The sequence below is a fragment of the Poecile atricapillus genome, chromosome 1, assembly GCF_030490865.1.
Source record: "Poecile atricapillus isolate bPoeAtr1 chromosome 1, bPoeAtr1.hap1, whole genome shotgun sequence".
NCBI classification, from domain to species: Eukaryota; Metazoa; Chordata; class Aves; order Passeriformes; family Paridae; genus Poecile; species Poecile atricapillus.
In genome coordinates this window covers 114800736-114819122 of record NC_081249.1, presented here as the reverse complement: position 1 = coordinate 114819122, position 18387 = coordinate 114800736, and the positions used below count along the sequence as shown (strand labels likewise).

At 47.6% G+C, this 18387-nt stretch overlaps 1 protein-coding gene across 5 annotated transcripts in view; it reads left to right on the top strand.

The window, feature by feature from the left end:
* The window catches only part of GDPD5 (glycerophosphodiester phosphodiesterase domain containing 5), a 107548-nt gene that overhangs the window by 42890 nt on the left and 46271 nt on the right, over positions 1 to 18387 (top strand). For all 5 annotated transcript variants that reach the window (XM_058856293.1, XM_058856283.1, XM_058856303.1 and 2 more), the window contains exon 2: positions 1578 to 1752. In XM_058856293.1, coding sequence (XP_058712276.1) covers positions 1636 to 1752 — 117 coding nt within the window. In that variant the 5' untranslated portion in view covers positions 1578 to 1635. The remainder of the gene's footprint in view (positions 1 to 1577; positions 1753 to 18387) is intronic.

Genomic DNA, 18387 nt, shown 5'->3' with positions numbered 1-18387 from the left:
GGGCTGGGAGGGCAGGGGGGACGTGACCAGCAAACAGCTCTCGTGTCAGGCTGGCTGTGCCTGTGCCTCTGTCCTGCCTGTCACCCCCCAGGGGATGGGCAGAGCCATGTGGGGAGCTGGGCAGAGCCACACATGGATGCGTGACTGGTGCCCACCTCGTGTCCCCTGCTTGGGTCAGCACCTCGAGCAGCACCGGCAGCTCTGCTGAAAGCACAAAGCTGCCTCTGTGTCTGGGGGAGAGGGAGGCACAGGCCTGGGGGCTCTGGGGACAGCGTGGTGACAGGCTGCTGGCTTTGGAGCCACAACAACCTCCTGCCTCCGGGATGCTGAGTCCTGATGAGAGCGTCAGGGCGAGGCTGTCAGCACGGAGCGTGAATGGACACAGACATGGGCAGGAGCTGGCAGGGCTGAGCTGTCTGTGTCCCTGCTGACACTTCCACACTCCACCACTGTGTCTGCACTGCCTGCAGCATCCCCTTGTGCACAGGCTGGACTGAAAAATATGGTCAGCCCTGCTTTTGGAGGCTTCCTTCCATGGGATGTGTCAAGGAAAAGCTTTTTAGGTGGCTGGTCTATCTCCCTAAGCCCAGCCACGCTTTGCCGATGCCCGTGATGATGTTGTTACTCAGCTGTCCCGGCTTTACCCAAGACCTGAGCCCTGGGAATCCCACACGTAAGGAAGCAAAGTGTTTCCCCTGGAGAGGGTAGGATTTACTGCCCACACACCCTGCACACAGCTCTGTGCTCTTGGGAAAGGTGGGCAAGCTTTGCAAGCTCGGCTGCTGTCAAACTCCGCTGCCAGCCCACAGTGTGTGGGGTGTGGGTGCACACCTGTGCTTCAGGAAGCTGTGGAAAACCTGTGCTGTGGGATCAAGCACAGCCTGCAACTCTGCATCCCTGGGAGCGCTTGAGAGGTTTATAACGGGAGAGGGGTAATAGCTGTAGTATATATTTTGGGTATACACACACTGTATGCTGTATTCTTGGGGCTGTCCTGTGCAGGGCCAGAAGTTTGATCCTTGCTGGATCCCTCCCAGCTCAGGATAGTCCGTGATTCTGTGACGCCCCTTGTGTAGAAGTCCTGGAAGTGTTTATTCCTCATCCAGGACTGTTTTGCAGGCTCCATGGGGTGCTGATAATAAACTGCTTTATTTGGCTCAGCTTCAGCTTTGTGGAGGTCTCCGAATCGATTTTCAGGTTGTTCTTGCAGCTGCTCTGTCTCTCTATACTTCAGTCATTCATAAAAACCCAATCACCTGGGCTACAGATGATCATCCTCCTGCTTTTGTCCTCACGTGGCTTTCCCTACCGATGACTCCTGCAAACACATTTGCTTTTGGTGGTGTGGGAGAAGCTGCACAAGGAAATAAAACTTTCAAACTAATTAAACTTCACGGTATCGTTGAGTAACGAGTGGGAGATGCTGGCAGGGCTGGGAATAGATCTGATTCTCATCCCTCCTCTCTGTAGCCAGAGGACACGGTTAATTATTAAATCACTTGTTAATGTATTGAAATACCGCTCGGGATTTTAATTTCCTTCTTCTTTTTGTTGTTGTTTTCTCTCCTTTGCCTCAGGGCACTCCCAGGAGCTGATGGAGTTGTGGTAGCTGGCTCTGGAGGGGCTGGAAGGAGCATGGTTAAACACCAACCCCTGCAGTACTACGAGCCCCAGCTATGTCTGTCCTGTCTGACTGGGATCTACGGCTGCCGCTGGAAACGGTACCAGCGGTCACATGATGACACCACCAAGGTGAGCAGGTGACAGCACCTCGGCCCTGCCCTCTTCCCTCATAGGTCTTGCTCAGAAGCATTAAATATTCATTTTTTTTCTCTTATTTCTTGGCTTTTGGATGTTTGATGGGAATTGTTGACCACGGCAGGAGGTCCTCCCCGTATGGTTGATGTAGAGACGGGCACAGTGAGGTTGGTGATGGTGCTCCAGGGGACTGAACGTGCCCAAATTCTTATTGTAGTAAATGGGAACATTTTCCTCGTGTTTTTTCACTCCTTGATCTGTGTCCTGCTGGTGCTTGCAGCGCCCTTGGCTGGATATGTAGGTCCTGTGTTTCTGCGGCGTCTCTGCCTTCGTGGTGTGGCTTTAGTGGCCATGGTGGCATTTGGTCCCAGAAGGGACTCGGTGATCTTGGAGGTCTTTTCAAACCTTTATGATTCTGTTCTTGCCTGTGACAATGGTAGGTAGGGGCACAGGGTGCCCAGAACATCTGTGGCTGCCCCTGGATCCCTGGAAGTGCCCAAGGCCAGGTTGGACAATGGGGCTTGGAGCAGCCTGGGGTAGTGGAAGGTGTCCCTCCCCATGGCAGGGTGTTGCAGTCTGCAACCTCAGGATCTCGTCCAGGGAAGCAGCAGGGTTCTGGGGACCAGCATGAAACACCAACGAGACGGGCTCCCGGTTCATGAAACCATTTATTCAGCATAGGAACAAAGTCAGGTCCAGAACAGAGAGCCCCGAACAGAGGCACAGCAGGGGTTTTTGAGGGACAGAATCGAGGGTTTACACCTTTGAGGGTGGAGTTCAGGGTCAGGGACCACTAGAAACACACCAAGGGAGAACCCCCCAGGGACTCAAACCCAATCAGAACTCCTGGGCCGCCCTTCACAAGGGGTTTGGGGTGGGACAATGTAACTCTTTGTCTCCCTGAGGCCGCTGCAACATCTGCTCCTTTTTTATTTTTATTTTTTTTTTTTTTTTTTTCAAATTTTAATTAGGAGCTTAAAATGTTTCTAAACATACACCTTAAAATCTCACCTCTTCCACAGAGCACCCACTTTGCTTTGTGGGACACCAATAGCTCAATAACAAAACACATTAAGCAAACAGAAAAAACAAAATTGAAAACAAACACTTAAATCTCGGACTACGCCGGGCAAATTAAACGGTGATGGTACTTAATGCAAACATAATTTTTTATTTTTTTTTTTTTTGTTCAGTCTCTTCCACTTTAGGATTCTCTGTTAGGAAGGGTGCAGCTCTTAGATCTCCTCTTACGAGGGGCAGAATTCTTCGATCTCCAGCTTCGGCTCCGGCTCCCATGTGGGCGTCGCCTCTTTAGATGATCTGGGTGTAACACTGGCTTTCGGAGCTCGGTTACAGTTTCGATTTCCCCGGAGGAGGTGTTGCCCACCATGGAACAGGCACAGCCCCCAGGGGTGGAGCACCGAACAAAGGGATGGGGCCAAGCAGGAGTTACTGGGAGGTTCGGGAAGGGAAGGTTTGGGACCGGAAAAGAAGGAGCAAGGCGGGAAACCAGGGATCCCAGACCGCGTGGCCGGCGCCATCTTGGGATGGGGGGGGAGGCCGGGACAGACTTTCCCGGACAGGGAACGGGGAATATGGAAAGACAGGGGGTGAAGGAGGACACGGAACGGCGGGCAGACGGCAGCAACCCCGAGCCATCTTGGCTTTTTTCACCCTTTGTCCTGCCCTTAGGAACAGAGGAAAGGGGAAGGTACAGGGAGGTATACACCAAAAAAAAAAAAAAAGGAACTTCACAGAAGACAGAAACAGTCCACCAGAAGATCCATACCGTCCATAATCGTCCATAATGTTGATATAATCGTCCATAATGTTGATATCGTCCATAATACGTCTCGTTGGGTGATGTTAGGTGCTTGTCCCAGCGTCTGGTCTCGGCTCCCCCACCTCCGTAATCCCTTTTCTTCCCCCATGCCCGAGGCACTCTCAACCCAGTCTCCCTGCCAGGTACTCTCGAGTCCTCCTTTCCAAGGCGGGGGTCTCGCCGGCTCTCAAGCCATCAGCCGGAGACTTACGAGGTGTCCATGGAGCCGGGTCCTGCTGTTCTCCTGGTGCTTCGCTGGATGCCACGCATTCTCTCACCATTTGTTGCAGTCCGCAACCTCAGGATCTCGTCCAGGGAAGCAGCAGGATTTTGGGGACCAGCATGAAACACCAACGAGACGGGCTCCCGGTTCATGAAACCATTTATTCAGCATGGGAACAAAGTCAGGTCCAGAACAGAGAGCCCCGAACAGAGGCACAGCAGGGGTTTTTGAGGGACAGAATCGAGGGTTTACACCTTTGAGGGTGGAGTTCAGGGTCAGGGACCACTAGAAACACACCAAGGGAGAACCCCCCAGGGACTCAAACCCAATCAGAACTCCTGGGCCGCCCTTCACAAGGGGTTTGGGGTGGGACAATGTAACTCTTTGTCTCCCTGAGGCCGCTGCAACAGCAGGGGGTGGCACTGGATGAGCTTTAAGGTCCCTCCCAACCTAAACCCTTCTGAGGTTTGAGGAAAGGGAGCAGAAGGTGAGAGCAAGCTGCAGGTAAATGGGAAAGCTGTTAGAGGTGACTCTTCCCTCCCTGGCCTGGATAAATATAGATTTAAGAGCTCTGGCAGAGGGAATCCAGGCAATGAGGCTTGACTTGCACCTCCCCTCTTGTTCTGGGCTGTGAGATGAGGTCTTGTGATGTGTTGATAGGAGAAGTGTGAAAATATTGCTGTCAAAACCACCCTCTTACATCATCTGGGTAAGGGTTTTGTTTTATTATTCTCCTGTACTCCCATGTTGCCTGGGATGGTTTTTTAAAGTTTGCTTACAAGTTAAACTGGGTTTTTTTTTTTCTTCTTTAAATATTCTTTCATCTGGAAGTGCTCCCAGGGGACCCTTTGGTTGCCTTTTCAATGCTTAATTTTGCTCTTTTATCGCTTGGCTCCTCTGTTCTGTTTTTAAGTCTATAACCAGGGATCTTCTTGGCTCTGGAGTGCTTTTCCTCTTGGAAAAGCAGCTGTGAAGGAGCAAACACGGCTGTGTGGCAGATCCCGTGCCAGAAATGCTCCTGGTTGTGAATTGCAGCCATTGTTGGTGGTGCAGCTTGGCCAGAAGCTCCCCTGTGAATTGGAAAGTCACGGCTTGAGTGTGCGCAGCCCAAAGCAAATTTCCTTTTGCAAAGTAGGAACATTGCAACTATTTCCCCTCTGCTTTCAGCCTGGCCAGCTTGGTCTGGGTGACCACTGTGAGCCAGCAGAACGTTACAGTTCTTAGCTAAAAATTTACAGAAGAGTTGCCATGAATTTTTCAGTGAAATCTGCCTCTGCTTGCGTTACCAAAAAACACCGGTGGCACCTTTCAAGTCTACTTGGAATTTCTACTGGTTTTTGCTAGTGCTGGAAAGGAGTTCATGGAGTTTAAAGGTAGCTGATCCAGGCTTAAAAATAAGTCCAGCCTGAGCTGGTCTTTTTAAAGTCTGTGTGAGGTCTCAACTTCCACTTCGGTAAAAAAGAGATGGAGACAACAGCAGGAGTAGGAGAAGAAAGGCTAAAATGAGCTGCAGGCTGTGTTACCTGCTTTCCTGTTAAAACATCAAACTTCCCAGAATAAAAGGCTTTCACCCAAATTTGGGTCACAACCCAGCCTGGCCTCCATGATATCTTCAGCTGATGCCTGTGAATGTTTGTTGTCTGAATTGTGCTGCATCTCAACAGCCGGAATTTTAATGATTCCTCTCTTTTTCCTTCAAATGTATGCACACCAAGCTTTCTACTCCACGTTAAAAATTTACATGAAAATGAGAATTTTAATTGGACACCTGAGTTCCAGGTTTTTTTTGAGAGGCAGGTTGCTGAAATTGTCGTTGTCAATTGAAATTCTCCTTTGCTTTTCTCTGACCTTTGAGAATGAAGAGGGGCTGAAGGCACACAACCAATATACTCTGATCTCCTTTTAAAATTTTAAACATTTGCAAAGTTCCTTTTTTCTATTGTAGGCCCTCAGCTTTAATGGCAAGATTCCCCCCCCCCCCTTTTTTGTAATGCTTTTTTAAATGAAAGACACATGAAGGAGAAGAAATGGTCTTGCTGAGATTCAGATCATTATAATCTCTGTAGCTGGTGTGAGGAAGGAATTTCTGATCTAACCACAGCTTGTTCATCACATTCAACCAAGGATAAGATGAAGTCAGCCCATTTTTTTTTATTGCTTCCAAACCCCTGTTGTTTGTACACAGCAAATATCCCACCTTGGAAATCTCCCTGGGTGGGAGAGGGGACAAAGATTTCCTGCCAAAGGAAATAGCAATGATAACTTTTTAATGTATTCAATAAAAAGAAGTCACTTTTATTGACTGGCTGGGCTGAGCTATCAAAGCATGGTCTTTCTTTCCATTACAAACCTCCTAATCCTCTTCTTAATTGCAAGTTGTCTGAACTGTGAGGATGTGAGAGGGGAGATGAGGGGAAATATCCAATAAAGCCTCTCCCTGCCTTTATCTGCTGCTGCTCATGTAGCTGCAAATCTATAAGTGATATATCAACCCCCTCCTATGAATTGGGCAGTCCCTGTCAGGATTTATGCCCTTCAAGTGAAATGTGTGTGGTTCAAGATATTCCATTTGGTTAAATGCATCACATGACCTCCAGCTGAGGCTTCTGATGGCTTTTTGGGGTCCTTTTGTGTGAAGATAAATGAGGAGCTGTGATCCATCAGCATAATGAATTGCAGTGCTGTGTCTGGGCTGCGTGTATTAATTCACTCTCGGGTGAAATGCTCTTGTAATTCCCGCTTGGCCAGAGCTGTGAAATGACCTGAACAGATGATCTAAGCCACAGGCTTTGGAGCTGGGACTTTGTCAGGGCTGATTCCCAAACAGCCAGAGGTCACTGGTCACAGAAATTGCTTGCTTTGCTGAAATCTGCTATTAGAGGATGGGTTAATTTGCCCTTTTCCGTGTGTTTTTCAATTTGTGAGTGTTGCAGACCGTAGGCCTGAGGGCACAGGAGCTTTTGAGGGAAAGAGGCTCTTTCAAGGTTGTTTGATTTGAGGCTGGGCACCGAAGCATTGGATGCTTCATGTTGGATGTGACCAGTGAGTCAGAGCTGAGTCCCCATGAATGGATGTGTCCAATCATGTTGGCTTGATGGGCTAAATGCAGGGAAATCCAGTCATTCCATTAAATATCGATGTGTTTCTTCCTTATTGTTCCCAAGGGTGCCCCCCTTATTAGAGGGGATTGGACTAGATGATCTTTAAAGGTCCCTTTCAACCCAAACTATTCTGATTCTGTGATTCTGTTTTCTTCCCCATCATGCTTGGAAATGAAAGCAAAAGCAGGCTGTGTGTTTAGGGTTTTACACATCACTTAAACACCTTTTAACCTCCACCATTGAGCCCTTCACTTTACAGGGAGTCTGTGAGGTGGATGATTGTCCAGAGGAGCTCTTTGAAATCTGTGTGACAGCTGAGCCAGGCAAGAATTGCATTTGTTTTGTGCGTGGTGCCTTCAGACCAGACTATGTGCCTGGTTTTAACTGGGGACAGCATATTTTGGCCTTCATGAAGGAGCCAAGACCTCTCTTAGACAGGGCAGGATCCTGTGGAGGACTGGCAAGGAGCAGAGAGGTGTTCCAGCCTCAGGAACTGGGATTAACCTGCCAGGAGCTTGCTCCTCTTCGATTTCCACACCCTCAGACAGCTCCTAGAAAGGCTGGGATTAACCTGCTCTGTCTCTGTCAAAGAGGTTCCCTATTTCAGCAAAGCTGGTTGGAAGGATGGGAAATCCCAAATCCTGGAAAGCCCAGGAAAGCTGGAGTGTTAGCCTAATCTTGTGGTGCACCCGAAATACTGTCAGGGTGAGGATGTTTGATTAATGCTGAATTTCTGGCCTAGTCCTGATACAGGCAGAATGCCTGTGGGGGAGAGTCTGCAAAACCCATTGACTGTGGGGCCTGGGTTGGGATTATGGGCTCAGACTGGGTGATTAATGTGCCCTGGGATTTGTAAAGCTTTAGAGGTGTCAAAGGTTTTGTACTGCAGAGCATCTGCAAAACGTGGGGCTCTGAACAACCAGCACTGAATCTGGAGAAAAAGGGAAGAAGAGGGGGCAAGGAGGGATTTTTGGGCTGTGGTTTTTACATGGACTTGTGTTTTTACAGAGATTTCTTCCCCCTGGACACCTGGGTACAGCACTGCTCCTCCAGTCTAAGGAAAGTGGTGCAGCCACTCTTGTAACGTTTGAATATTTGAATGTTTGAATATGCTTAATCAACTCCTGGTTTAACCCACATGGGAAAGCCTTTCCAGACTTTCCCTGTGAGTTCCCTGTACTGGTTTTGACTGGCATACAGTTAATTCTCTGCACAGCAGCTGCTATGGTGCCAGATTTTGGGCTTGTGACCGAAGCAATTTTACAGCTGTTTGCTGAAGATTGTTTACACAGCATCAAGGTACAATGTTTTCTGAATTCCCTCCAAGAAGTGGGAAAAGTGAAGTGGTTTTTTCTGCTTGTTTTCCTAAACAAATGTTTTTCCTCTTAGCTGTGTAGTTGTTGTTACAGTTAGACTTTTATAATTGAATTGTAGAACTCCTTTTTCCAAAGAGGCCATGGGAACCTGTGGTCCTTTTAATCCCAGGTTAATTCATTGTGTCTCTTTACTCAGACATTTAGTTCTTTCCCATATGTGCAGCCATGAGTGTGAATTTTGAGGAGAGAAAATGAGAAAAGTGAAATGGCATTGAGATCATGGAAGTTTGACTTGTGGGAGCCTCGGTGTCAGAAGTTCTCTCTCTGATCTTGACAGAACAGTGAAAAATTGTGCCCCTTTTCCAGAGGAGACTTGATTTTCCTCACCCAGAGAAAGCAAATGTGACTTTGCTGCCCTTGAGTTGGACTTGAGCGATTTACTTTCCATTTGGGGTTGAATTTGCCAGTCTCCTGCTTCACCAGCTCAGCTTTTCCAGCTCCTCTCGTGAATTCCCAGATGTCCTGGAATAGATGTAAGGGCAGTCAGGCTGTGACAGGGCAGAAAATGTTGGAGAGCAACTTTGCAGTGTGTCATTATTGGCTGGCTGGATGCACAGGGAGAGTGCAGGGGCCAATGGAAAAGGCTTTTTTGTGATCCTATCTCCTTTTCCTATCCGAGTTGAAGGTATTTTTTCCATCTCTCATAAAAGTAGACTTTGTGGAAGTGCCTCAAGGATGCTTGTGGTTCCAAAATGACCACAAGAATTAACTAGATGAGAAGGAAACCTGGCCCCACTGGGAGTGAATTAATGAAATGGAGGGAATTGGAAGAAGCAGGGTTAGTTTGTGGTGAAGATCCTTGAGAAAGGTGGGAGGAAGAGGTGGAAGCTGGGAAAGGAACTGATCTGGAAGTAGACTATAACCTAATTCCACCTTCCACTATCCCAGGCTGCTCCAAGCCCCATTCAACCTGGCCTTGGACACTTCCAGGGATCCAGGGGCAGCCACAGCTGCTCTGGGCACCCTGTGCCAGGGCCTGCCCACCCTCCCAGGGAACAACAATTATCCCATATATCCCAATATCCCATCCTAACCCTGCCCTCTGTCAGTTCAAAGCCATTCTCCTCTGTCCTGTCCCTCCAGGCCCTTGCCAAATGCCCTCTCTGCAATAATGGTCAGCAGGGAAGGGAACAACTTGAAAATACGTGAGGTGTGGCTTTCTTGGCATTGGTCACAAGACATTTCAGTCATCTGCCAGTTTGCTGTTTTGGAGAGGACTCTGCTGCCTGTGGGGTCTGGGTGGGGATCCAAAGTGCTTGGGCTCCGGGAATGCTTGTGGTTTCAGGAACTGGGAACCTCTGTGCTGCTGACATGTCTTATTAACAAAATTGATTAGCAAAGCTGAAAAATGAAATGACTCTTTTTTGTTGGCTGCAAAGCTGATCTGTGATTTTTGTTTACTGTCTTGTGTGTTCCTCCGGGAAAGGAAACTTGCATTTAGGAGTGTTTGGTTGCAGATTTAAGCTTTTTCTCCAGGTTCTTTCCAGAAGAACTATGGCCAGGCTTCAGAGTGGGATTTCAAGGGTATAACCAGCAGCAGGAAACATGCTTGTTCATGGCTAGAGGTTTTAATTGTTTTTTTGTTGTTACTCTTTGTACTCACCTCAAGGTTGAAAATTATTCTTTTTTTTATTTTTTTTTTTTTTTTGCCTTTGTGCCAAATCTACAGTGAGGTGTTAAAAGGAAAGCTGATGAACTGGTCTGGACCCATCATTTCCTCTTGAAGTGCAGTTCTGAACCTTTATTTGCGAGATACTTACTTGCAGATGAGGTCAGCAAGCACTTCAGAGTCAATTGACTTCAGTGAAGTCAAATGAGGCCCTTTTCCAGTGAGAATTATGGAACAAAAAAATGAAACAACTGAGGCTTTGTTTGAAGGCTGCACTTGCAGCCTGTGACTGTAAGAAGCTGAATCAATTTCCTTTGTGAGCTCTCCTGAAGCTGGTTGTAAAGCCAGGGTTGACTTTTGGGTGACGAAAAGCAGTGCCACTGACCAACAAGTGGTGTTTGGGTGGTTGTTCAGATAATGCTGCCTGTGCCAAAGATGGGTCCAAGGAGAGCAGCTCCTGCCTCCCTGCCCATCAGCTGGGTGTGGGGGGCTGCTGGGCAGGCACCAGGCTCTTGATTTGAGGGTGATGTGAACAGCAGAAGTCTGCTGAGTTTCATATCCCCTTTATGCAAAAGTGTCCTTGCAGGACTCAAATTCCCAACCATTTCAGTGGGATCAGATCAGCTGGATGCTTAGCAAAGGGAGAGGAAAGAGATTCCAGATCCTTGTCCCTTTCAGCAGAAACCAGCCCTTCTCTTGATTGTAATCACAGAATGGTTTGGGTGGGCAGAGACCTTAAAGATGAGGTAATTCCAACCTTCCACTATCCCACGTTGCTCCAAGCCCTGTCCAACCCGGCCTTGGGCACTGCCAGGGATCCAGGGGCAGCCACAGCTTCTCTGGGCACCCTGTGCCAGGGCCTGCCCACCCTCCCAGGGAGGAATTCCTTGCCAATATCCCATCCAATGATGCCTGGGGGGAGAGATGGGTGTTTTTGGTGTTGATGATGTGTTGGCTCTTCCACCGCCCCAGACTGCTCCTTTCACCACAGAGCTCTTTCATTCTTGCTCACTGCTGCCCCTTCACGTTTGACCTTTTCTGACATGACTTTTTGTGGCCTTTCTGGGAAAACAAACCTGGTTCCTGTAATTCAGAGCTCACTGTGGTGCCTTAGTGGAGGCTTTGCTCACCACGCCTGGTTTGTCACCACTCAAACCACCCCACATCCTGAGCAAACCACCCCTCTGTGACTGTGCCTCCTTGTCTGGGTGTTTTTCCTTCCCCAAAATGCTCAAGAGCCTCAAGCTGTATCAGAAGTGAGGGTGTAGCTGAGCAGTATCTGGAAAGGATCTCTCATTTCACAGATTGGGTTTTTTTCCCTTGAGGCTGATGCAGAATTACTCTGTGTGTGCTTGCAGGATTTAGTTGCTGTGTGTTCAAGTCTGACCAAAGGATTTTGCTGCTGTTGTCTGCAGCCATCAGGGATTCCTGCTTCTCCAGCCAGAAGTGAGGGATAAACAGCACAAGGCGAAGTGGAGCCTATGATGGGCCAATGTCTGTCATGTGCTGGGCTTGAAATACCCAAGTTTTTGTGTGATGAGCCAACTCCAGTATTTAAATTACTCCCAGGCTGGCTGATTGTTTATTTTCTTTCCCCAACACTTCACCCATGAGATTTAAAAAATAGTAATGAATAAATAAGCCAAGCTTCTGCCTCTATCCAGAGGGATGCTGGCTTTGGACACTCAGCTGCTCCTGGGCCCAGTGGCTTCATTTGGTTTCCCTCTGGCAGTGCACTGAACCCATTTAAATCTCTCCTAGGGAAAAAATAGGTAAATCCCTTCCATATGTCAAGTATTAGAAAAAGACATGATTTCTTTGACTTGCACAAAGCATCCCCTTGTCTGTCAGATACAGGAACAAGTGCACTCTTGTTTCTGGGAAGCCAAGCCCTAACCTCATGCTGGTAAATCTGACATGTCCACTGTTTCAGACGGTCTCTGTTGATGTCAGCTGTGCCTGTGGAGGCTGGGGAAGACCCTGATTTTATCCATTTTCCACTTGAAAGAGAGGCACTTCAGTTTTGCCTTGCTCTAATTCCTTTTTTATTCTAGGCCTTCAGGTCACTGGGTTGCCACCAAAGCTGGGGCAGAAAGCCTTTGGCACTTTAGCCCATTCAGTGGCTTTTGTTACCAGATGTGTCTTTGCCCTCTGGACCATCCTGTGGGATAAATAAGTCTGTGTTTTGATGGGGCAGCACTTTGTGGAGCAAAATGTGAGCACTCAGGATCTGCCAGCTGGGTCAGAGCCGGGGTCGCGGTGCCCGACATCCTGTCTGTGCCTGGGCACAGGGATGGCCTTGGGGAGGAGCAGGAGATCAGCCTGCCGTGCTCTGGGCTCCTTTCTTCTCACTCCTGCCTTGTGCCTGTCTGGCTTGAATACAGGCTGGATATCAGGGAGGAATTGTTCCCTGGGAGGGTGGGCAGGCCCTGGCACAGGGTGCCCAGAGAAGCTGTGGCTGCCCCTGGATCCCTGGAAGTGTCCAAGGCCAGGTTGGATACTGGGGCTTGGGACAGTGGAAGGTGTCCCTGCCCATGGCAGGGGTGGCACTGGATGGGATTTAAGGTCCCTCCCAACCCCGTGTGGGATGCTGTGGAAAAACTTAAGATGCAGCCTGGGGAAGAGGAAAGGAGGGTAAAGGGCAAGGAAATAAAACATTCCAGTAGTTGGATCCAATCTTTGTCTGTTCTTGATTTTAATTAACTGATGTCCATCAACTTGCCTGAAGAGTGATTGGAAAAACCCTCCCAGTTTAAAGGATAAAATTGGACAAGTATCTTAATTGGAAAAAAAAAAATGTTTTCCAGTGAGACTGGTTTGGGTGGGACACATGGACTTCTTAGAAAAAAAGGCATTACAGTTGAGAGGTTAATTTTCCTGACACAGTTATTCCTGAGCACATTCCCTCTGAGAATTGGAGATGTCCCAGGGACCTCCTTCCATATATTGTATTTTCACATACTTTGTTCATTTAGGATGTTGTTCAGCTGCTCTGAGACTTTTGTAGCACTCAGGCAGAATTTACCTGCTTGGGAGTAGAAACTAATTCAGGATCATCACCTTTTTGGCTGTATTTTTGCTGGGTTTCTGCTGTTGTTGCTTAAAGATTTATTTTTTTTTTCTTGTTTTTATTTTCTTTTGTGATGAACTGGCCCCAGGTGGGTAAGTGAAAAATTGCTTTTCCTGCTTTCTTTGAGTTGGACAGCTTATCATTGTGGAATGTGGGAATTCATTAGAAATAAAAGACTTTCTAAAGTTACAGTTAATTTTCACCAAAAGCAGCTGTTGAAAAACTGAGGCTGCCACTGCTTCAAAGTTTATTTCTGGTTTTATGATGGGAGGATTTAGGGATGGGGCCAGTCTGCCCTCTGCAGATATGCTGGACCAAATGGGAGGTGGTTTGGTGTGTTGTATAAAAGGAAACTGAAAAAATCAAATAAAAAATAATCCTTCTGCTCAGCCTGGGCTGAAATGGCAGCAAAAAAATTTAAAGCCACATCAGCTTTAATTTTGGCATCTTCGTACCAGCTTCACTGGGATGAGCCCACAGGGCTGAACAAGCAATAGCTGGGAAATTAATTTCCTTGGGATTGAAGACAAGTTCTGCTCAGAGTTGTCTTTTAGTTGCTCGGTACAGCTGGAGTGAGCCTCTTGTTCTGCTTCAGGGCTTTAATTGTCTTCAGTGGGAATAACTAATGAATAGATTGATGTGAGTGTGGTATTTACTTTCTCAAGTTTCAGATTTGCAACAGTTCTTAATTACAAAGCAATACCTCAAGAGGCTTCAAGAGAGCTGGAGAGGCACTTTGGGCAAGGGCCTGCAGTGCCAGGACACAGGGAATGGCTTCCCACTGACAGGGGACATAGATGGGATTTTGGGAAGGATTTCTTGGCTCTGAGGGTGGGGGGGGGCCTGGCACAGGATGCCCAGATTAGAAATTAGGATTATAAATTCTGTAACTGCTGTAGGAGCCAGTCAATCACCTATAAAAAGGTCAGTCCTGCTCAGGGTCCACTTGGATTATTACCCAGAGTCTGGATTTGAAGTCAAAGCAGCTAAAGCTGCAGAGAACACCCTGCAAGCCCCCAAATTAGCTGTGATTCCTGGTGGCATCAGCCCCAATGCCACACATGTCAGCTCCAAAGCAACGGGCAGTGGCTGGTGCTGGCAGGAAGCCTCAGGCAGCAGGGAGAAGGATGATGCCAGGGATTTGGAATTCCTCAGTGGTGACACCAGCAAGGTCTCTTCCATCCCAGACCATTTTGTGGTTCTGTGAAATGCTGATTTCAAGGTGTTTGGGGTTTGCTTTCTTTCTGTTTTCCCTTTGCTCTCATTTTCCCCCTCACCTCCTTTCCTGTGTCCATCTGAGCCCCGCTGCCAGAGCAGCCCAGAGTGAGCAGCCCTGGGGGGAAGCGGCAGAAGAAGGAGCTGGGAGCTGTTCCCTGGTCCTGCCTCTGTGGCACATCTTTGCAGAAGCCCCTTCCTAAGCGGGGGACGTGCAGTGAGGGCACTGGATGTCATTTCCAGCTAGAACAGAGCTGCTTCAGTGGGGTCAGAGGAGATAATGAGGGGTGTTTCCCTCGGGATTCTGTACCAGCAGATAAATGTGTGCTGGGAAAAGGGTGCTGTAATTCATGTGTGACATGGCAGCCTGGACATCTCTTGATAGCATCATAATTCAGACAGCAAAGCAGTCAGGAGTGCTTTGCCTTTCCCCTCCCCACTTCTGGAACGTGGGCAGAGCTGATGCAATGGATTTGTTGTGATTTCAACCCCCCCAAGTGCTGATTTGGGCGTAGGATAATGCTCTTAATTCAGCAACCCACACACGGAACTGTCACCACTTCGTGGGTGATATAAACCCAAATGTTTGCATTTGGTGGTTCCTTTCAACCCAAGTTCCTTGTTCTGTTTTCTGGGTGGGTTTGGGATTTGCCATTGTGTGCTGTTTTTTGTAATATTTGGTATTCCTCTGGGCTTTTTTTTAAATTGTACTGAAGGCCCTGAATGATGGCTGTGATGAAATGAATTAAACACAGGCTTGGGGTCTGGCCCTTCTCTCACCGATGTTTGGCTTTAAATGTGTCAATTTAATGTTTCTTCTTCATGTTAGTGAAGTGGCATTTGGCACTTTCAATCCCTTTGCAGGGCCTGAAGGGGCTCCAGGAGAGCTGGAGAGGGACTGGGGACAAGGCCTGGAGGGACAGGACACAGGGAATGGCTTCCCAGTGCCAGAGGGCAGGGTTGGATGGGATATTGGGAAGGAATTCCTCCCTGTGAGGGTGGGCAGGCCCTGGCACAGGGTGCCCAGAGCAGCTGTGGCTGCCCCTGGATCCCTGGCAGTGCCCAAGGCCAGGCTGGACCACCCTGGGATACTGGAAGGTGTCCCTGCTCACTGCTGGGGAGGTTGGACTGGATGAGCTTTAAAAGGTCCCCTACAGCCTCAAACTACTGTATTATTCCATGATTCTCACTCCTTTTTCTAGAAAATCCTGCAAAGTTCAGGAAAACACTTTGTTCTGCTCTTGGAAACAAAGCTTTCCTGGGCTGAACTTGTTCCTTCAAAGCAGATCTATGTGAGAGCATTAAAGCAGCTGCAGCTGGGGAAATGTGATGGAGAAGTGACCCAGGCCACACAGAGCTGTCAGGATGCTTTAAGGTATTGAATCAGCTGACAACTGCAGCTAAACAATTATATTTTGCAACAGGGTTGAAGTTGAGCACTTGTTTGCCCTCTCTTGTCCAGGTGTGATTCATGACTTTATACACTGCCTGTGCTCCCAAATTGTTTTCCTTATCAATTTCCACTTGTTCCCCAGCCTTGTCACTTCATGGAAGCTGCCCACAGTGGCATCCCGTGGGAATGCTTTTGCCTCTGGGGCTGCCAGCAGTGATGGATGGGCTCACCTGGAGCCAGGTGCTGCCTGGAAATGCTCCTGTTGCTCCCTTCTGAATGATGCTGGGTGGGCCTGATGGCTGGGGCAGTCTGGCACTGCACTTGTGGGGTTTGCAGCAGCTCGTGGTGGAGGCTGGATGGAATCTCTGCTTGCTTTTCTGGGCCCTTTCTGGGCTCATTTCTCTGCGGTGCGTGAGATGCTCTTGGATCTGTTTTATTCTCAAGTCTTGCACCCCTTCTCTCATTATTGGGGGCTTGTAAAGCACGACAGGACAGCTTTGGAAATGAAGACTTGTCTTCCTCTCCTCCTTTCTGACTTACCTCCACATGGGAATAGCCAGTTTACCCCTGAGATGCTGCTCTTACCTGTGCTTTGTAAATGGATCCCAGCACCAACCTGGACATTGCACCCCAGGGACAATCTGGGAAGCATCTGCTGTTGCTGGCACATTAAGTGGTTATGAGCACTAAAACAGCTTTATGAGAAGCCAGCACTCAGCTTCTTATTAGTCTGGTGCCTCTGTGGCTTGAAAACAAATTAAATTTGAGATTTTCAACACTTGCAACCAGTGTTTAAAGCTATTAGAGAGGTAAAAAGCTGAAATGGCTCTAAAGCCTCCATTACAATTTTACCACTGATTGAAGGGTTTTTCAGAGGTGGCAATAATGATTTTTTTTTTAAGGCTACTTCTGGGCTTGCCTTTTTTAGAAGCCTGCAGTGAAGCTGGGGAGGTGAATGTGGTCCAGGAGGAAGCTCTCCCAGCCCTGGTGCTGCAGTGCTCCTTGGCCATGGCCGTGGGTGAGGGGACAGTGCCTTTGGAGCCTCCAGGGTGGCTGAGGTCACAAAAAGCAACAGGAGGAAAGGAAACTCTCCAGTTTCTCCACTTCCACATTGCTTCCACCAGCATGGGCTTGTTCAACAGCTAATCTTGCCCTTTTTTTTTCTTCCTTTTCCCCCCCCGTTTCTTGGCAGTAAAACGATTCATGTCGCTTTGTGGTTGTTATTTAATTGGCACACACCTCTTTCCCTCCCTTTTTTAACCTGTTCTGTTTTTCTTCCTGTGTCTGTGATCTCCTTTTTTCTGTTTGCTTGAAAGGAGAGAAATAGCCAAAATCCCTTTCCTAAGAGCTGCAATAACACCAGGCTGCTCAAAGGCAGCCCCCTTTAAACTCAGAGATTTCATTTGCACCAGAGCTGGCTGAGGACAAGGAGTTCTCGTCCTCTTGTTCCTGATGATGCTGATTTAAAGACAACACAAGACTAAGAAAGGGATTTTATTTTCCCAGCTTTGAGATCAATAAAGAAAGGATCTGGGTGACTTTCATGGTGCTTCTCAGAAGCAGGCAGAGTGTGTTCCTCCTGCTATTCAAAATAAAATGTTTTTACATTTTATTTTTTTTTCCTCTTTTACTTGTTCAGGACTGACCTGCTTAGAGGCTTCTGGGTGTTAAAGTTGGGTGGGAGCTCCTGGTGGAGAGCAGAAAATTAAAATTTCAGGTATCATTGTTTTCTCTGGATGTGTTTTGTCCTCCCTGGAGCAAGTTAAAGCTTGAGGATGCATTCAGATTCGGGACATGCATTAAATGCCACCGAGTTAGCTCTGGAAAGTCATTTCCTAGGTGGAAAATTGATATTCTCTGAATTATGGTGCCTTTTTAATGGAGGTCTTGATCTTGGCAGGCTCCACCTTCTACAAACACCTCAAAAGATGACCAGGAAGGAGTCAGTAAAGGGAGAAGAAACAAATATGTGGACATACTTTGGGGAGAAATCATTCAATTCATGCACTGCCCAAGTTTTGGCCTCTTGCCTTGCTTGTGGGGTTGGGATGAAATGCTTTTTGCACTAGTAGAAAAGAGCCTTTGAGTTTAATAATTCATGTATGGACATCTTGAGCTTCGTTTAAACACTTTTGTCTGTCATCACAGCACTGGTTTGAAATAGGATTAGGGTTTGTTTTCCTTGGCTTCCCGAAATTTTGCTTAAGGAAGACTTTAGCTCTATTATTAAGCCATGTTTTACTATGTAGGGACACTGACACTGGTGAGGAAAGCTTGTGAAATAAATCATGTGCTCCTTGTGTGTTTGGCTGCTGCTTTTTATTTGTTAGAACTTTCTACAGAGGATTTGCTTTCATATAATTTGGTGGGAGGAGGAGGGTGATTTAAATATGAATTTAATTATTTCCAGTGTTAGGAAAGGAGTCCTCTGTAGCTCTGTGCTGTCACTGCTGCCTACAAAATTGCAGCTATTTATCCTCCTCGGGGTCCTGGTGCAGTCAAATTCCAGATGTCAGAGTTTGCTGGGGTTTAAAAATGATTTTAATTTTCTCAGAGGTCTGGAGAGGGTGTCAGGATTGATCTGCTGTCTGTGAATAGAGGCTTTGGTTTTGTGGTCTCTGAGCATGAAAGACAAACTCAGGGTCACTGTTTATCTCTTCAGAGGCTTTGTGAATATTGAAAACCAACTTATCCAGATGAGACTCCTCTTGGAAATGCTGCTTTTCCTGTAGGGACAATGACAAGGCTGGTGGAGAAAATGGGATGGGTTGGCTTATCTTGATGCAGCGGCATCAACCTGAGCAGGAAATGCTTTTAATT